Source organism: Mastigoproctus giganteus, chromosome 2 (genome assembly GCF_048544385.1).
Source record: "Mastigoproctus giganteus isolate SK-2022 chromosome 2, ASM4854438v1, whole genome shotgun sequence".
In the NCBI taxonomy this organism is placed as follows: Eukaryota; Metazoa; Arthropoda; class Arachnida; order Uropygi; family Thelyphonidae; genus Mastigoproctus; species Mastigoproctus giganteus.
Genome location: NC_143576.1, coordinates 169,212,199 through 169,233,285, shown reverse-complemented (window position 1 = coordinate 169,233,285; position 21,087 = coordinate 169,212,199). Strand labels below are relative to the sequence as shown.

Sequence of the window (21,087 nt, the reverse complement as noted above, 5' to 3'; positions counted from 1 at the left end):
GCAGCTCTACATCCTTCTTGAAATGAGGCCTCCAGACCTGTATACAGTACTCTAGGTGTGGCCTGACCATCGCCTTATACAATGGAATAATCACCTCCTTATCCCTGCTGGAAAAATTCCTGTATATCATTGACAATACTCCATGAGCTACTCTTGCAGCACGTCTGCACTGCTCAGAGAACTTCATATCTGCCTGCACAACCACCCCCAAGTCCCTTTCATTCTCTACCACTGTCAGTGTTGTACCACAGAGTTGATACGTTGCTCTGGGGTTGCTGTTTCCCATGTGTAGTACTTTACATTTGTCAATGTTAAACTTCATTTGCCACCTCTCAGCCCATCTGCTCAACCTTTCCAGATCCTGTTGCAGCAGCATAGTGTCAGTAGTGTCCTTGACAACCCTGCCAACCTTTGTATCGTCTGCAAACTTGGACATTAAGCTTGATATACCATCATCAATATCATTTATAAATACAGAAAACAATAATGGACCCAACACTGAACCCTGAGGGACTCCACTAATAACATCAGTCCACGATGAGCAGTGTCCATTGATTACCACTCTCTGTCTTCTCCCCCTCAACCACCCCTTTATCCATAGCAGCAATTTGCCTCCAATGTCACACTGCTCCAATTTGTGTAGCAGTCTTCCATGTGCAACAGTATCAGAAGCCTTTCTAAGATCCATGTATATAATATCAAAGTTATTCCCTGCATCCAGTTCTTTTGTGACTGCATAATAGTATCCAATCAAATTGGTCAGGCAAGACTTCCCCTTAACAAAACCATGCTGTGTCTGAGCTATAACTGAAGTCTTGTCTAAATGATCCTGCAGTGCTTCTTTAACCAGTGCCTCCATTAATTTTCCTGGAACAGAAGTTAAGCTCACAGGTCTATAATTACTTGTGTCAGCCTTTGATCCTCCTTTGTGAATTGGGGTCACATTTGCACATTTCCAGTCTATGGATACCTCCCCTGAGTCCAAGGAAGCTCTCATAATTATGGCTAAGGGTTTGCTTACTTCCTTTGCTGCCTCCTTTAATATAACTGGATAGATCCCATCCACCCCGGGTGCCTTTCTTGTGTTTATCTTCAACAGTTTCTCCTCCACTTTACTCCCAGTTATTTCAAGATTCTGTAGCTTACTGCTAGAGTTGAATACACCTCTGGCATTCCCCTCGCTGAATAACTCCTCATGTGTGAATGTCCATGCAAAATATTCATTTAGTTTGTTAGCTACCTGAGCAGGATCATCAACACTTGACCCATCAATATCAAGTGGACCAATCTGATTCACCCCCTTCCTTCTAGAGTTTACATAAGTAAAGAACTCTTTGCTGTTTTTCTTTGCATCCCTTGCCAAGGATTTCTCGTAATCTGCCTTCGCCTGCCTAACCTCCTTTGTAACTTGGTTGCATATCAACTTGTATCTATCATAGGCTTCTGTGTCATGTGTTAATTTGTAAGCATCCCATGCATTTTTCTTCTCTGCCATATGCCTCATTAGTTCATCTGACATCCATTTTGGCCTAAACCTTGAACAATATTTCTTAGTTGGTATGTAAAGCCTAGTAGCTTCCAAGATAAGTTCTTTGAATGCTTCCCATTTTGAATTTGCTGTTGGTAACATCATCAGTTGGTCCCACTGTATAGAATTTAAATACTGTCTCAGTCCATCGTAGTCACCTTTACGGAAGCAATAACCCTTCCCTTCCCTTTACCCCTAATGGTAGTTACCTCTTTGAGTAAATCCCACTTCAGCACACTGTGATCACTGCCACCTAGTGGTTCATTTATCTGCAGATTCTTAATGCATGAAGAATCACTGCTGATAATCAAATCAAGAGTATTACTCCCTCTAGTTGCCTCCCGAACATGCTGATGTATGTAGAAAACAATCATCCAATAAATCCACAAAAGCCCTGCTAGTGTGTGAGTAACCAGCCCCCAAAATCCAGTCAATATCTGGGAAATTAAAATCTCCCATTATAAGACACTCTGATTTACTGGCCCACTCTATTTCCCTGTACAGTTCCTTATTATACTCATCAGAGTCATTAGGCCTATAGCACACTCCTACTCTCAATTTTGATCTCCCAATGTTTATGTCACACCAAACTGACTCCACACTGCACTGTCCAGCGATGTCGACTGGCTTCACTTCCTTGGTTTTTATGTGTTTCTTAACTAATAGCATAACACCTCCCCCCTTCCTATCCTGTCTATCCTTTCTGTAGACGTTGTACTCCCCAAATTGCAGTTCCGCATCCCTTATATCTGTGTGACACCACGTCTCTGATATCCCAACAATATCTGCCTTCGATGTTTTGAGCAATACCTCAAATTCATCAAATTTATTTACTAAACTCCTAGCATTGGTGTACACGCAAGTATACCTGCACCTGTTTCTGTTCTTAGCTACCCTAACACAACCCATGTGTTTACTTGTACCGCAATGGCTCCCAGCAGTCTCTGAAATACCATGCATCTTGTTTTTCAGGCTTCTGCTCATTCTTATAGAAGCAGTGCAAGAATCTCTTTCACCTCTGCCAGTGGCTACTGTCAATCTATTGGTCTTTGTCTCCCCCCAAGCTAGCAGTTTTCCGACCCACCTAACACTGCCTCGATAGCATCAGCAAATATTCTTGCACCCTTTCTATTTAAGTGTATCCCATCCCTGTAGAAGCAATCTCTCCTGTTAACAAGTACAGTCCAGGCTGAAAAAAATTCTACCCCTTGAGCCTTGCACAGTCTTTCCAGGGCCGAATTGATCGACAAGGCTCTCATCATATACTCCCTCCTATCATGTCTGGGCAGAATTGCAGACACTTTCAAATTCAACCCTAATTCTCGGCTTTTGTTCAACAGTGACTTGTACTTGTTAAGTAATTCTGCCGGTCTCCTACTCTTAATATTATTAGTGCCAACGTGTACAGTTATATCACCTTTTGTGCCCTTAAAAGATGATATTCGCTCTACAACGTCATCAACCTTTGCCCCTGGCAGACATACCCTGGTCCTGTTCCACCTATCTTTTTTACAAAGCATGTTCCCCGTTTCCCTGACAATAGAGTCACCAACAACTACTAGTTCCTTCGGGACCAGCGCATTCTGCCTTGGGGGTTGTCTCTGTGTCACGCGATGCCCAAGTGCAAGCTCTGGCGTTGATGTGGGCAGCTGAGAGCTTGATTGGCCCCTCAATTTAGTTTCTTCGAGGGCATCCACCCTGTCCTTCAAGCTCTCACATAGGCCCATAAGAACGCCGAGTTGTTGCCTGATATCGATACACTCCTTGCATCGCGCGCACACAAAGACATCCCCCTTGGCAGTATCATGTCCCGTACCCGATTGCTCTGCAAACATCAAGCAAACAGTGCATTTTATAAGGCTGTGAGTCAGAGGACAACTGCCCCCCTCAGTTCTGCTCTGAGCCACAGCACTTCCATTAGCTTGAGCCTTTTGCTTTGTAGTCTGAGTGTGAGGAATGATTCCATCAGCACTGAGCTTACTCAATCCATTCAAAGCTTCAAAATGCCTCAGTGAGCTCTTCTTGCAGGTGCCTAGTCTTCAGGCTGCAGTGTGAAGCACTGAAGCCTTTTCTGGTAAGAGTGCCCTTTTGTTCCACTCACCAATCTTGGTTGCTCTTTGCTGCACCCATTCCAACAGATACAGTCTTCCAGACTTATTTTAGGAAGAACTTAAGATGAGGCCTGGCCATTACCTTGTACATTGAGATAATCACCCCTTATCCCTGCTGGCAATATCATTGACAAAACCCCAAGTTTCCTTGACAGCTTGTCTGCACTGCTCAGAGAACTACATATCTGATTACGCAATTATGCCAGATCTTTTTCATTCTCACTTACCTGAGTGTGGTACCACACAGTTGGTATGTTAATTTGGGAATAATACTCCCTATATGCGGTACCTTGCATTTGTTGAAATTAAACTTCAATTGACACTTTTTATCCCATCTACCTAATTTGTCTATATCTTGTTGAAGTAGTATATCCTGATTACTGTTGTTAATCACCCTGCCAGCCTTATTGTCATCTGCAAACGTAAACATTAAGCCTGATATGTCTCCATTAATATCATAGAAAACAGTAATGGGCCCAGCACTGAACTCAGGGAAACTCCACTATTAATAGTCTAATTGCCCTTCCTGTACTCATTTTAAATCATTTTATTGAAAAGGTTAAACAGCTAAAAATATGAATCACATGCTGTCCTCTTTGTTTGATTGAAATTCAGTTGTGTTTTTTTTTTCTTTTGTGAAAAAATTCTCAAAGTTATTTAAAACAATTTAAAATGATTCTTCTAAACAATTTATTCAAAGTTTAAAAATTTAAACAGTTTTAAATGTACAAGTGGAGATATCTAAGCCTTTACTTGAAAGCATTATTATTTGTGTGGATCTAAGCATAGCATTGTTTTCCAACTAAAAATGGGTTGATAGCACTGTATGGATCAGTAAACTTTAAAAATCACTGTAGATTTGTAATTAGAGTAATATTGTCATCATAAAAGAAATGCATAATGAGATGTATTTCTGCTGTTCTGGAGATTGAGTAGGGGTGGTTCTGTACAATAATGTGGGGGGTGGTATCCTTAAACACACATGCACTTGGATACAGATACCTTTACATTCAGTGAAATTCCTTCTTATAGATGAGTCTGCACTTTCTGTAGTGTTTAATTTTAACTTGCTATTGTAAGTAAGAGTCATTTTACTATTTTCAAATTAATTCGATTTTATAATAACCAGTTTCTTGTGCAATATTTAATATACTTACAGATTAAATGTGCATTTTATGATGTATTTTATTTTCAAGAGGGACTTTTGAGGAGAGGACAGTATCATCAGGATCATACAAGGGAAGATGATGACCAAGAAGAGGATACAGAAGAGGATGATGAAGAAGAAGGATCAGCTGATAGACCCTTGGATTTCTGAAAGCCCAAAATTCTGTGCTTGTTCACAGTTATCTTTTCTTGCCAATGCCATGCCCTCTACTTTCCAAAATTTGCCGACAGTGGGTTGGTGCTTGTTTATCCACCTAACAATTGACTGTAGCCAGGTTGTTTATAGTAAGACTTGATATAACATATCTACTTAAACCTCCATGTTGTAAGTAGGTCTTCTTGGTAGAATGTGGTAGTTCTTTATGAATGACAATACTTGTGACTTAATATTATGGGCAAAAAAAAATTTAAGAAAGAAAGAAAGAAAGAAGAAGAGCTTTGACACACTTTCGAGGAATTCATTAAGCCACATGGTATACACTTAAATATTCTTTGAACCAATATTGTATGTATGTTTCATGTTTATAGAAGGAAAAATCTGTGTCAGATTTACAAGGAAGTACACACAGCGAAGGCCACACGCTAGTCATTTTTTGTGTACATATAAATGTATGTTATTTCTGTATAGTTCCTAGGATTAATTCTGTACTTGCACCAGAAGTGTTTTTTGTTGTCTGTGTATATATAAAATACTGATTTTTTTGCTCTGTATATTTGGTTTTAAAAGTTATGTTTGTATAAATGCAAAGTCTATATTTTTAGAATAAGTTTTGTTATTTAACAAAGCTCCTTGAAACAACAAAATCCACACGTCTTCCATTTGAGTTCTGGCATATTTTGTTTTGTAGTCTGGTTTTTTGTCGCTAGGTGGCTGGATGATGTTGCCATTGTGACTAACATCCTTTGTGTTTTGTTTTTCACTGGAAATGAACATGCATAAAAGTTGTTTTTGTTGTGTGGTTTAGTGTTTAATTTATGTTCTAACTGTACATTTATAGACAAAAAAAAAAAAAAGTACTGATTGGTGTTTTATTCTACCAAGAGACAGTTTCTTATTGTTCTTTGTTAAAAATGTGATGGGGGAAAAAAAAATTTGTTGCAGCTACCATTTATACATTTAACATAAACTTTTCCATAAAATTATGAATGGTTATTATAGCCAATATATAAACTTCAATACTTAAGCACTTTCAAGACTGTACTGGAAGTTAATTATAAAATTTTAAAAAAAAATTAACATATTAGTTTCAAACCTTTCACTAGGAATTTTGTGTATGTGTGTAATAGGCAATAAATAGTATGGAAATATAGCAAATTTTCCTCTTTAAAAGACTGCATCGCTAAATTATAAGTTGAGGATAAATGATGATTTTGTTATCTCCATATTAAAATAGCCATGTTGAATAAAGCTAACAATGTGGACAGTAATTAATAATCATAGCAGTTAGTGGGCTTTATATCCTTATCCACACTATTGATTGTTCCTGAAGTGTTCAATTGGTATAATGTCTGAAGCTGTGTTCAGAGTCCAGTTTGCATGTTTTTATGGACAAAATCCTAAAATATCTTACAAGGAGAAACCCCTGCATCTCTTGCGGTAATAAACTAACCCTCATGTGAAGAGGCCTTTATTAAGAGTATCCACAAGTTTCCAACAAAATCTGACCTTTCTAAACAATTAGTTAAACCACTATACTGTTATGAGAACTGAATTTGGCATTTAAATTCCTTTTTACAAAATGCTAAATTTAATTTATTATCATTGCCCAAGAAATTAGAAAACATGTTTTTGATTTTAGAGATTGACTCGCTTGTCAAAACAGTTAATAAATTACAGTCAATTTAGCCTGTGTTTTTTTTTTTTTTTTTTTTTTTTCCAATGATAAAAAAAATGGTAAAACTGAGTACTCCTGTGAAAGCAGAAAACGTTTTTGCCTGAATATTAATATACATTTGATTAATTCTTAATATAATATTGGTATACCATGACAGTTTTAACAAGCATACATTGACTTTAAGTTTTGATGTATGCTTGTTAGCTTAATGTACAGATTCATTTTTTATCATAAGAATTGAATCAATTATGGATGGAGGTTATAGGTTTCTGCCTGAAAATGCAAATTTTCTCACTTGCAGGGAGGTAAACTGACCTTTTAATATTAACTTTGTGTAAATTTACTCATTGCTGCATAATATGTATACAATGCTGTGAAATACATTAATTAACTTTGGAAAAGCAGCACATGCAAAAAAATGTATACTATGACTGTCTCAAAGTATAAGATGAAATAAATTATTTTAAAAATATATGCAGATTTATGCATGATTTAGTTCTCTTTGAATGGTAAGTATTTATTTCCTTACAGAAAAAAGTAAATATATGTATATAATACATACTTTTTTTTTTCTTTCTTTTAAAACCATCAGGCAGTTTTTTATGAAAAATTCACTCATGAATTTATTTAAACATTGTTACATTTATTTTTAATGATTAGTCACTAAAATTGAAGTGATTAATAGTGATGATTATAGAAGTCAATTATTTTGATGTGATGTGGTTTTATAGCATACTGTCCTCATTGGAGATATATATAAATATGCTTTTTTTGGTAAATTAAAAATTTCTCCTTTATACTTCAACTAGTTGGCCTCAAAGTGGAATTGTTTCTTTGTAGATACTCTGCTGTTATAACTAGGTGTAATTGACTTTCAGTTTATAAACTGTTAGCCAAGTTATTTAATAGCAATAAAACCAGGTGGTACACACAAAAGATGATCAACTGAAGTTCTCCCTTAATTGAGCTTAAACAGTTAAAGAAAACTATTCTTATCCTTACGCAGTGCCAAAAATTTCTTGAAAAATCCTAGAACTAATGTCTCTCTCTCTCTTTTTTTTTTTTTTTTTAATATTTAGTTTCAGAAAATTTAAGCATTATACAAAAAAAATTTTTGCATAAATTAAACTTCATTTAATTCCTTATAAGTGGCATACTAAAGTATTGTTCAGACACATTAGGACATTGTTTACGTATATTTTTTGAAGAACTGTCATAAATGTAGTTAAAGTGTGTAATCACTCTTAAATGGAACAGCTACAGAAAAAGAAACATAATTTTTTAAACATCTAAACTTGTTAGACGTTTAGTCCTTTGTCAGCAACTGGCAAAACGATTTCTTTTTCCATATTTTCATGAATTAAAATAAGGTTCTGCTTATTATATAATTTATTTAAAAAATGATTTACTGACTTACCCTATGAGTATTTAATCCAAGAATTGCTAATGATTATTATAAATACTATACATCAGCCATTATTTCAGGAAGTGTTCTTGTTAATAGTGCATTATATATTTGCTAATTTTTAGAGATTTGGTTTGGAAAATTTAATTTCTTGTAAATTTAAGTTTTCAAACAAAATCACTTGTGAGAAATAAAACAATGTGATGAGCTAAATGGAACAAGGGAAAAAAAAATGTTCTGTTTGTGGGTGAATGCACACCCACAAACAGAACATTTTTGACCACATGGATAGGATTCAGCCATTTCATTCAGTTGATTTTTATAGTAGTGTGTATCTAGTGTATATTTAGATGCTGTTACTCACACTCAGGACAGTATTCACAAACTTTCAACAAAATGTTTACCAATTGTATATTATTTTTTATTGATTTATAAGATATACATGAATATATATACCTTTGGTGTTTCTTAATTTTTTTTTTTTTTTTTGTATGGGGCTAGCTTAATTTTTTCTTATAAAGCATGTAGAACTTTTATTTCTTTGTAATATATCAGTTATTTGTTTATTTTTGGATATGACTGTTGAGAATGACCAGAAAAGAAATTGGTTTTTGGAATTGTATAGATAATAGATAATTATGGATACTGTTTTAATTTTCCGCTATGATGGTGTGGTTTGTATGAAATACAGTTTGTATATCGGAATTGTCCTCTGTGTTCTCCAGTTATTATGTTGTAAGTATAAAGTGAAATAAACTTACCAAAATCCTTTAGAAAAAATAAAAAAGTAAAAAACTTTGCTGTTTCATTTTTATATGCTGTTTGAAATTTTAGTCTAATTTTCAATGTAAGATTTAATTTTATAATTTTAAATCTCATTTTCAGTATAACTGGGATAGAACTTTTACATCACACAGATACCATTTATTGTGAATAACTTTGATGTAATTCAAGATACTGTGATTGTCTATTTTTTTTTTTTATTAAAGTACTTTTATCTCAGTTGGGCAAATCAGTTGATTTCTCCAGATGAGGACACTGAGTAATGACTGCTAGCAATGGATCAGTGACCAACCATATCAACTTGTGTGCCATGAAAACTTAGTTTGGTGTCACTAAAGAATTGCACTCCCCTGTTTCAACAGTATTGAGTTAAAAAAAAAAAAAAAAAAAACTGACTGGTTGACCATCAGGATTTGACTTGAAGGCTGCCATAGCCAAGTGGTCAAATGCATGGGTACACACAAGTACAGAGGCTTTGAGTGACCATGGTTTGAGCTCACATGACTACCAAATATGGTAATCTTATTGTATTTTCTATCTTATGAACACTTCTGACCTTATCTGGTCATCACAGAGTGTAAACAGAAATTATTTTATTTATTATTTACTCCATTATATAGCATATGATTTTTGTGTGAAAATCCCCAAATATTAATTGTAGGCTAATGGTGTGCAGTTTTTTGATGGTCATAATTGGATCAGGATGTTCATATTATATTTAATATTTACACTTTCAGATTATCAATAAAATGGACGAATTTGGTCTACTAATGCTGATAGAATAGGATTAACTGATTTGTGATAAAAAGGATGATGAGTTTCATTTTGGAACATACATTGTGCATATAGGTGGGAGGCATTTATGCTTCTGAACAAAATCTGCCTTAATTCAATAAGATCACACTGATAAAAGCTTGAGTCAGGAAATCACAAGGGTCCAAGCTGAACAATAGCAGTGAGTACAATAAATAAGAATTTTTGCAATTTGATGGGCAAGGAATTTTGAGAGTTCTTGTTATGGGAGAATTCAACTTCAAACTCAGTTGGAAGTTGTGGAGTGGTAACTTGATCTGTGGAAGGTTATCACCACCTTCAAATTCATGGAAGAAATGTTTTCAACATAAAGAATTTTAAAAATAAATATATACCATTCTGTGTTTTTGGGGACAGCATTATATTATAATAGTTTTAATTGTAATATTAAGTTATTATCCAAAACCCTGTTAGCTTTTATAAAACATCTATAGACATAATTGATTTAAATAATAAAAATTGTCATATACACAAATAAATTTTGTTATTCTAAGTCTAACTTCATTTGGTCCTTATGGCGAAGGTCACATTTGTACATCATAGTTAATGCCACTTACGTTCACACTAAAGCAGCCATAGTAGTACACATTGACCTTGAAAGAGAGTAGTCTCAAGTACATGAATATTCTTTCTTGTGGTAACTGTGCCAGGGCCATTCTGTTAACCTTAGGTTAAGGAGCAAAAATTGCTTTAAGTCGCCATGATTGTGGTACAAGAACCATTAGTGATTAGCAACTGTAGTGTCCTAAAGTGAATGAAGATAAAAATTTAAGTCAGGGAAAGATTTAAGAGGATGCCAGAGGTTTATAAAGAGATTTAGAGAGTGTTAAAACAAGAAAGAGAAAGTTATGATGGGAAGCTCAAATTCATAAGTTGATTTATAACAAAAGCACAGATGGAATTAGGTTAGTAGTCTTTCGTGTAAACACAAAAGATTACTAATAAACACAAAAAAAGGAAAAGAGTAACCTAGATAGTAGTTTTGCACAGTAACTCAGCTAATCTGGCTTGTGATCAGAAAGATATTTTGTATTATATTTACCCCAGTATTGATATTTACTTGGCAAACAGGGTTTAGGAGTGCCCCAAACCATTATGTTAATCAGGTCTTAGTACCTAGAGGTGTAATTCCCTTGAATTGGAAAAGGCAACATCATTCTAATCCACGATGAGGGAGGGAGGGAGGGGGGGGTAAGGATGAAGTGGGTAGTGATGAACTGGTTGATTTGCCCCTAGTGGCAGCGAGGGTACTGGAACACGTGCTTTATATATAGTGCAGTATGGCCTAAGTTGCTAATGTGCCTAAAACCCTGTCCAACAACCAACTATACATCTAGACTTTTGTGTTCACCACTTGCCCTGCAATTCTTCACTTTTAGCTATTGCAATGGAACTGTCCATGCAAAAAAACATCCCAATGATTTGAGGAACATTCCCAGGATTTCTGATCCCTTGGCACCTAATTCAGATATGGTTTCAGTTGAAGATCTCCAATATTTTTGAAAGGCTAGTTCAGCTTTGCAGTTCACTACCAACCACAATATAGCAGATGATAAATATCCTGATGGAGAGGTCAAATGTGGTGCCAGACAACTAGTAGAATCCATTTCACATGTAAGAGCTGTACATGTGGCCTTGAAAGTAATTTTTTGGCCTTGGAAGGCTGAGAAGTCAGATTTCTGTAAATTGCAATTTTGGGGTAATACAAATAAACATAAAAACAACAGAAATATGAGATAAATGAAAATGTGGTCATTACAGCATGTGTTCAGACTGGTCAGAACAATATCAAATTGCATTGCAGGATCATCTTGAGAAGGATATCTTAAATTGATGGGCTTTGTAAAGGAAAAAATTCTTGTTTGCCTCTGATAAGCTATAAACGGTTGTACCAGAACAGGATGCAAGAAACAATTTTGATATGTATACAGGCTAATTATTTTATTTGCAGAATATGGCATCACTATTCAAGTTTCAGTGAACTTCCAATAGATAGCAGGAATGCATGTAGTAGTAGTAGTAGTGGCACTTGATGCAAGAAAGCAAGTGTAGGAGCTTATGCAGCATCAGCCAAAAAAAATAAATAAAAAAATCACACCATACCCTCCAAATGCCTGTCCAGTTCCTCCTTAAATTTATTTAAGATATCAACTTCCACAACGACAGATGGAAGTTTGTTCCAGCAATTAACCACCCGCTGGCTAAAGGCAAATTTCCGCACATCTATCCTTTCTTAATTTGAACTTATGTCCCCGTAGGTTCGTATTCTGAACAAGTGGGAGGATCCCATCAGAATTCAGCGTGCTCAACCCATTCAAGGCCTTATAGACCTCAATCAGATCACCGCGCAGGTGCCTAGTCTCCAGCCACTGCAATTTGCAGAACTTAAGCCTCTCTTGGTAAGAGGATCCCTTCATTCCCCTCACCAATCGTGTTGCTCTTCTCTGTACACGCTCAAGCAAATCTACATCCTTCCTAAAATGAGGCCTCCAGACCTGTACGCAGTACTCAAGGTGTGGCCTGACCATTGCCTTATACAGAGGGACAATCACCTCCTTTTCCCTGCTAGCAAAATTCCTATATATCATTGACAAAACCCCATGACCTGCCCTAGCAGCCTGTCTGCATTCTCAGAAAACTTCATATCTGACTGCACAATTACTCCCAGGTCTTTTTCATTTTCTACCACCTTAAGTGTAGTACCACACAGTTGGTACGTTTCTCTGGGGTTACTTCTACCCATATGCAGTACTTTGCATTTGTCAAGGTTGCCACTTCTTAGCCCATCTGCCCAAATTATCTAGATCCTGTTGCAGTAGCACACTGTCATTAACAACCCTGCCAACCTTCGTGTCATCTGCAAACTTCGACATTAAGCCTGATATACCTTCATCAATATCATTGATAAATATACAAAACAACAGTGGACCCAACACCGAACCCTGTGGGACTCCACTAATAACATTAGTCCACGAAGAGCAGCACCCATTGATTACCACCCTCTGTCTTCTCCCACTTAACCATCCTTTTATCCATTGTAGCAACTTACCCTTAATACCATTCTGCTCCAATTTGTACAGTAGTCTTCCATGCGCAACAGTGTCAAAAGCTTTCCTGAAATCCAAGTATATGATATCAAAATTATTTTTTGCATCCAGTTCCTTTGTGACCACATCATGATAACCAATCAAATTTGTCAGACAAGACTTTCCCTTAACAAACCCATGCTGTGTCTGAATTATTGCTGCAGTCTTGTCTAGATGATCCTGCAATGCATCTTTAACCAGTGACTCCATTATTTTACCCGGAACAGAAGTTAAACTAACTGGTCTGTAATTACTCGTGTCACCCTTCGAACCTCCTTTGTGAATTGGGGATACATTTGCACATCTCCAGTCCGTGGGAACCTCCCCTGAATCCAAGGATGCTCTCATAATTATGGCTAAGGGTTTGCTTAGTTGCTTTGCCGCCTCCTTTAATATAACTGGATAGATCCCATCCACCCCAGGTGCCTTTCTTATGTTTAACTTCAACAATTTCTCCTCCACTTTGCTCTCAGTTATTACAAAATCATTAAGCACACTGCTACAATTTGATAACCTTCTTCCATTTTCAAACTGTAATAATTCCTCACGTGTGAATGTAGATGCAAGATACTCATTCAGTTTGTTTGCTATCTGAGCAGGATCATCAACAGTCGAACCATCGATGTCAAGTGGACCAATCATATTCACCCCTTCCTTTTAGAGTTTATATAAGTAAAGAAATCCTTGCTGTTTTTCTTAGCATCTTTTGCCAAAGATTTCTCGTAATCCGCCTTTGCCTGCCGAACCTCCTTTGTGACCTGATTACAGACTAGCTTATATCTGCTACAGGCTTCTGCGTCGCCTGATAATTTATATGCATCCCATGCATTTTTCTTCTCTGTCACGAGTCTCATTAGTTCATTTGATAACCATTTAGGCCTAAACCTTGAACAATATTTCTTCATCGGTATGAAAAGTCTAGTAGCTTCCACGATTAATTCCTTGAATACTTCCCACTTAGAATTTACTGTTTGTAACATCGTCAGTTGATCCCACTGTACAGAATTTAAAAACTGTCTGAGACCACTGTACTCCCCTTTACGGAAGCAAAAACCCTTTCCTTTACCCCTGACGGTAGTTAGCTCTTTGAGTAAATCCCACTTCAGCACACTGTGATCACTGCCACCTAGTGGTTCCTTTATCTGCAAATTCTTAATACACGAATGATCACTGCTGATAACCAGATCAAGAGTATTACTTTCTCTGGTTGCCTCTCGAACATGCTGCTGCAGAAAACAATCATCCAATAAATCCACAAAAGTCTGACTAGTGTGTGAGTGACCAACCCACAAGTTCCAGTCAATATCTGGGAAGTTAAAATCCCCCATTATAAGACATTCTGATTTACTGGCCCACTCTATTTCTCTGTACAATTGTTCATTGTACTCATTCGAGTCATTAGGCCTATAACACACTCCTACTCTTATTTTTGCTTTCGCAGTGCTTATGTCACACCAAACTGACTCAACAGTGCACTGTCTATCTATATCAACTGGATGCACTTCTTTTGATTTTATGTTTTTCTTAATTAACAGCATAACACCTCCCTTTCTGTCCTGTCTATCCTTTCTGTACACATTGTACTCCCCAAATTCCAGTTCTGCATTCCTTATATCTTTGTGACACCACGTCTCTGCTATCCCAACAATATCCGCCTTTGATGTCTTGACCAACACTTCAAATTCATCAAATTTATTTACTATACTTCTAGCATTGGTATACATGCAAGCATACATGCTCCTATGCCTATTCCTTGTTACCCTAACACATCCCATATACCCAACTATTCCAGGATGACTGCCATCCGTCCCTGAAACCCCCAACACCCCTCGCTCCAGGTCGCTTCTTATTCTAATAGAAGTTGTGCAAGAATCACCTTCACCTCTGCCTGCGGTTACTGTTAAACTATTAGTCTTTGTATCCCCCCAAGCTAGCAGTTTTCCGACCCACCTAACACCGCCTCGATAGCATCAGCAAATATTCTTGCACCCTTTCTATTTAAGTGTATCCCATCCCTGTAGAAGCAGTCTCTCCTGTTAACAAGTACAGTCCAGGCTGAAAAAAATTCTACCCCTTGAGCCTTGCACAATCTTTCCAGGGCCGAATTGATCGACAAGGTTCTCATCATATACTCCCTCCTATCGTGTCTGGGCAGAATTGCAGACACTTTCAAATGCAACCCTAATTCTCGGCTTTTTTTTCAACAGTGACCTGTACTTGTTGAGTAATTCTGCCGGTCTCCTACTCTTATTTTCCTCTGCCATGTTCAAGAATATGCTGCAAGTGTACCTCTGAGTTCATAATGACAGCCACATTTCATCATGCCCTTGCAGGTAGCAAAGTGCATACCTGTGTATAAGCAGCATTCCCACACTAGGTGAAAAGATCCTGTTTGAAATCCCAATAATGATGATGCAAGAAATTTTTAAGGACATTTTTCACAAAGATGAATTGCTCTTAGATGAGGACTGCATGGTTTTCCGATTACAAACTTGTTTTTTGTTCTTCAATCGACCGCAGAACAATATGCAGCACATAGGGTTTAGGTGCAGCAGTGACACCCTGTATACTCAGCATTTTTTAATGAACATTTCAAACATGAAAAGTATTTTCCTCTGCCAAAAATTTGGAAACCGTTTGCAATTTGGCATCAACAGATAAATGTGTGAAATGCATTTTGAGGTATGGCATGAACACAAGTTCCTTGGTATCAGATAAATAGCGTTCCTGGAGTTTCTTAGTTGATCTGTCATGTGGAAGAGAAATTTTCAGAAAGATGTTGATGAATGGTTAGCAGGAGCCACAATTTTGAAAAAAAAATCGCTGATCTGTTGAAAGCAACTGTCTTAAAAGTATATAAAATTGGAGGAAATCGAACAGAGAATGCAATTCTAAAAGAAATGTGGCAGGAAATTGGTACTCCAAAAATGTAACAAAGTGAAGTGTGCATCAGAAAAGATTCATTTGTAGAAAATGATTGAAAATTTGAATTTAGGCAAATAAAGAACATCCAACTGAACTATGTAGCAGGTGCTGAAGAATCTGGGATTTGGTAGTCATGGGCATACACAGCCTAAAACAAAAAGGGCTAACCACATTTTGGGCCCCCATAAAAAATAAAATATTTTATTTTTAAATAAATATATTTTTATAAATACAATTTTGTATATATATTAAAACTTATTTATTTAAAAAAATATATACATTATAATAGTTCGTAACTAATAAATATTCAACCTTTTCAGGTTTAAAATGTTTCAGGTTCTATTATAATAATAATAATAATATTCTATTGTTCAAAAGGAACAAAGGCAACAAATTTGTCAATTACTTCTACAGTGCCGATCGGGCTAGCTGGGTGGGTTACTAGGCAGGCCAAGTGCCTGCCTAGTAACTAACCGACCTTTGGGTTACTAGGCAGGCACTTGGCCTGCCTAGTAACCCAAAGGTCGTGGGTTCGAATCCCACAGGCTTGGATCAGAGTAGAAAATGTAAAAACCTTAGGAGGTGCATTATGGCCACAGAAGCCGATGCGCTAACAACTAAAAAAAAAAAAAATTTCGACAGTGACTGCAGCAGTTAAATCCTGTTCCACGTATGAAAACAAGTAGTTCAAGCATTCTTGTGTCATGACGCTTCTTAATTTTGGCTTATTCATTATGATAAACTCATTTTTAAACCACTGCGTTTCACAATCACCAAGAAGACCTGTGAATGACCAAAAAAAAAAAAAAAAAAAAAGAGATTAAACATAAAGTAGGGATATATATGAAAAGCGTTGTTTATTCGTTTAGCGAGGGGCTGCGGACAGTACCGATATATTGAATATGTTCTGGAGGCTAGCGTTGCGCAGCATGGCGGACGGCTGTCTCAAATGAAATGAGCGCGGAAATTCAAATATCGGAATGTTTTACACAAAAACATGAATAAAATAAAAAATTTATTTATTTTAATTCTTTAGTTTTAAAATTCAATGTTTTTTTTTAAGATTTAACAAAAATGTTTGACATGTGAGGCTACGAGGGCTCCCGCAAGATTTCAAGAGGGCCATCCCCCCCCCCTTGGCCTCCCTGTGCACACGGCTATATATATTAGAACCACCCAAGACAGCTCATCTGCACACGTATATATTATATTTTGTGATCAATTTGCCTGTTTTGCTGGAAGAAAAAAAAAAACCGAAGTTTCCAAAGGGAGGAACTTGTTTTCCATATCTAAAACCAACTCAGCTACTGTGTGGAAAAGGCCCACAAAATTTTGTGGTGTCCAACGGAATTTAAACTTGGGTCTTTTCGCCCAGTGTGAGAAGGACAATGATTATAACCACTGTACTACCGCGCAATAGTAGTTGCTTAGCAGAAAGCTAAGGGAAAGAAAAGACAATCCAGTTTGTTTGATGCAGAGGAAGCAGTATTTTTGATATGCTTCCTCCGACACGTCATAGTAACTCCAGACAGTGCTATGTTGCCTTGTCTAGAAATGTGACTGTCATCGAAGGTGTGCTTAGGGGTAGCAGAACCTTTTTGCTAGAAATGAGATATAACTGAGTTTTATGAGGTTAAATTTTTTCTTCGTACCATTGAATTACCTAGAAATCGCCATTAAAAGAATTGGTATAGTGAACATTCGTTATAGTCAAAGTTAAAGCTTTTTGCGTAGTGCAATTCTCAAACTGGAAGGTGAAATGTAGTGTGCTATCATCAGCAAAACTGGACAGAATTTCCAGTCAGCGGAAGAAGGTCACTAACGTAGGAGGAAGAGTGGGAGAAAAAACAACTTTGGAGGAACACCAGCATTGGTGGCCGAGGCATAGCTAGGGTATATGACATCCAGGGTAAATGTAATATATTTGCGCCCTTTGTTCCCACACGCAATGCTAGAATTTTCCCAGAAAAAAAAATTAATTTGTAACGACATAAATTCTTTATTTAAACAAAATATATTTCAGGCATAACAAAGAACCTAAACTAAATTGTATACCGTTATAGCAAATACTTTTTCTATCTTTCGGTTCCGCAAACTGATCTGTTACTTCGACGAAATTAATTTTCCCCGCAGATCACTTATATGACCTTGTCCCGTCGACACTCAGATATGACAAAATTAATTTAATTTTCTGAAAGAGCGTTCGCAACTGGCAATTGAAGCTGAAAATTTTAACAGAATTTGTAGCTTAATTTGCAGAATTGGAAAAATATCTTCAAATGAAATAATAAATGACACAATTTGCAGGGGAGCCTTTGGAAATGCGCCTCCTTGAGTTTGTAGCACCTTAATCGCAAATCTCGTACAGCTCTGTGCCATTAAGTGTGCCAAAATCTTTACCATTTTCATGATGGGCTTTCCTGGTCGATTTGCCTGTTTTGCTGGACTTTCGGGGGTGGGGAAGAGGAACCTTTCTATTCACACCTTTGACCGACTAACTCAGCCATAGAAGTTTCTCACGCAATTATTCGAACCTAGAGATTCGAACCTAGGCCTTTTCCCACCTAGTGTCGTGCGGATGGTGATTAGCATTAGCATTAGCATTAGTAGAGGCATTTGATGCAAGAAAGCAAGCTTATGCAGCATCAGCCAAAAAAAAAAAAAACCCACTTCCACTTCACCCCTCTGTTCGTTCAAAATACCTGTCCAGCTGAGCCTTAAACTTATTTAGGCTATCAACCTCCACCACAAGGGATGGAAGTCTGTTCCACCAACCAACCACCCGCTGGCTAAAGGCAAATTTCCGCACGTCTATCCTACATCTGTCTTTCCTCAATTTGAATTTATGCCTCTCAGGTGATTTTTCTGAGCTAGAGGAAGAATCCCATCAGCATTGAGCATGCTTAAACCATTCAAGGCTTTATACACCTCTATCAGATCACCTCGCTGGTGCCTAGTCTCCAGACACTGTAATTTGCAAAACTTAAGCCTTTCTTCGTAAGAGCACCCCTTTGTTCCATTCACTAATCTTGTTGCCCTTCTCTGTACTCGTTCCAGCAGCTCTACATCCTTCTTGAAATGAGGCCTCCAGACCTGTATACAGTACTCTAGGTGTGGCCTGACCATCGCCTTATACAATGGAATAATCACCTCCTTATCCCTGCTGGAAAAATTCCTGTATATCATTGACAATACTTCATGAGCTACTCTTGCAGCCCTTCTGCACTGCTCAGAGAACTTCATATCTGCCTGCACAACCACCCCCAAGTCCCTTTCATTCTCTACCACTGTCAGTGTAGTACCACAGAGTTGATACGTTGCTCTGGGGTTGCTGTTTCCCATGTGTAGTACTTTACATTTATCAATGTTAAACTTCATTTGCCACCTCTCAGCCCATCTGCTCAACCTTTCCAGATCCTGTTGCAGCAGCATAGTGTCAGTAGTGTCCTTGACAACCCTGCCAACCTTTGTATCGTCTGCAAACTTGGACATTAAGCCCGATATACCATCATCAATATCATTTATAAATACAGAAAACAATAATGGACCCAACACTGAGCCCTGAGGGACTCCACTAATAACATCAGTCCACGATGAGCAGTGTCCATTGATTACCACTCTCTGTCTTCTCCCCCTCAACCACCCCTTTATCCATAGCAGCAATTTGCCTCCAATGTCACACTGCTCCAATTTGTGTAGCAGTCTTCCATGTGCAACAGTATCAAAAGCCTTTCTAAGATCCAAGTATATAATATCAAAGTTATTCCCTGCATCCAGTTCTTTTGTGACTGCATCATAGTATCCAATCAAGCTGGTCAGGCAAGACTTCCCCTTAACAAAACCATGCTGTGTCTGAGCTATAACTGAAGTCTTGTCTAAATGATCCTGCAGTGCTTCTTTAACCAGTGCCTCCATTAATTTTCCTGGAACAGAAGTTAAGCTCACAGGTCTATAATTACTTGTGTCAGCCTTTGATCCTCCTTTGTGAATTGGGGTCACATTTGCACATTTCCAGTCTATGGGTACCTCCCCTGAGTCCAAGGAAGCTCTCATAATTATGGCTAAGGGTTTGCTTACTTCCTTTGCTGCCTCCTTTAATATAACTGGATAGATCCCATCCACCCCGGGTGCCTTTCTTGTGTTTATCTTCAACAGTTTCTCCTCCACTTTACTCCCAGTTATTTCAAGATTCTGTAGCTTACTGCTAGAGTTGAATACACCTCTGGCATTCCCCTCGCTGAATAACTCCTCATGTGTGAATGTCGATGCAAAATATTCATTTAGTTTGTTAGCTACCTGAGCAGGATCATCAACACTTGACCCATCAATATCAAGTGGACCAATCTGATTCACCCCCTTCCTTCTAGAGTTTACATAAGTAAAGAACTCTTTGCTGTTTTTCTTTGCATCCCTTGCCAAGGATTTCTCGTAATCTGCCTTCGCCTGCCTAACCTCCTTTGTAACTTGGTTGCATATCAACTTGTATCTATCATAGGCTTCTGTGTCATGTGTTAATTTGTATGTATCCCATGCATTTTTCTTCTCTGCCATATGCCTCATTAGTTCATCCGACAACCATTTTGGCCTAAACCTTGAACAATATTTCTTAGTTGGTATGTAAAGCCTAGTAGCTTCCAAGATAAGTTCTTTGAATGCTTCCCATTTTGAATTTGCTGTTGGTAACATCATCAGTTGGTCCCACTGTATAGAATTTAAATACTGTCTCAGTCCATCGTAGTCGCCTTTACGGAAGCAATAACCCTTCCCTTTACCCCTAATGGTAGTTACCTCTTTGAGTAAATCCCACTTCAGCACACTGTGATCACTGCCACCTAGTGGTTCATTTATCTGCAGATTCTTAATGCATGAAGAATCACTGCTGATAATCAAATCAAGAGTATTACCCCCTCTAGTTGCCTCCCGAACATGCTGATGTAGAAAACAATCATCCAATAAATCCACAAAAGTCCTGCTAGTGTGTGAGTAACCAGCCCCCAAATTCCAGTCAATATCTGGGAAATTAAAATCTCCCATTATAAGACACTCTGATTTACTGGCCCACTCTATTTCCCTGTACAGTTCCTTATTATACTCATCAGAGTCATTAGGCCTATAGCACACTCCTACTCTCAATTTTGATCTCCCAATGTTTATGTCACACCAAACAGACTCCACACTGCACTGTCCAGCGATGTCGACTGGCTTCACTTCCTTGGTTTTTATGTGTTTCTTAACTAATAACATAACCCCTCCTCCCTTCCTATCCTGTCTATCCTTTCTGTAGACGTTGTACTCCCCAAATTGCAGTTCTGCATCCCTTATATCTGTGTGACACCACGTCTCTGATATCCCAACAATATCTGCCTTCGATGTTTTGAGCAATACCTCAAATTCATCAAATTTATTTACTAAACTCCTAGCATTGGTGTACACG

General features: G+C 37.5%; 1 protein-coding gene across 1 annotated transcript in view; it reads left to right on the top strand.

Annotated features, from left to right (window-relative positions):
- Positions 1–6,596, top strand: part of LOC150089736 (proteoglycan Cow-like) — a 168,359-nt gene extending 161,763 nt beyond the window's left edge. The window contains exon 11 of the mRNA XM_090389636.1: positions 4,836–6,596. Coding sequence (XP_090245762.1) covers positions 4,836–4,957 — 122 coding nt within the window. The 3' untranslated portion in view covers positions 4,958–6,596. The remainder of the gene's footprint in view (positions 1–4,835) is intronic.
- The last annotated feature ends 14,491 nt before the right edge of the window (positions 6,597–21,087 follow it).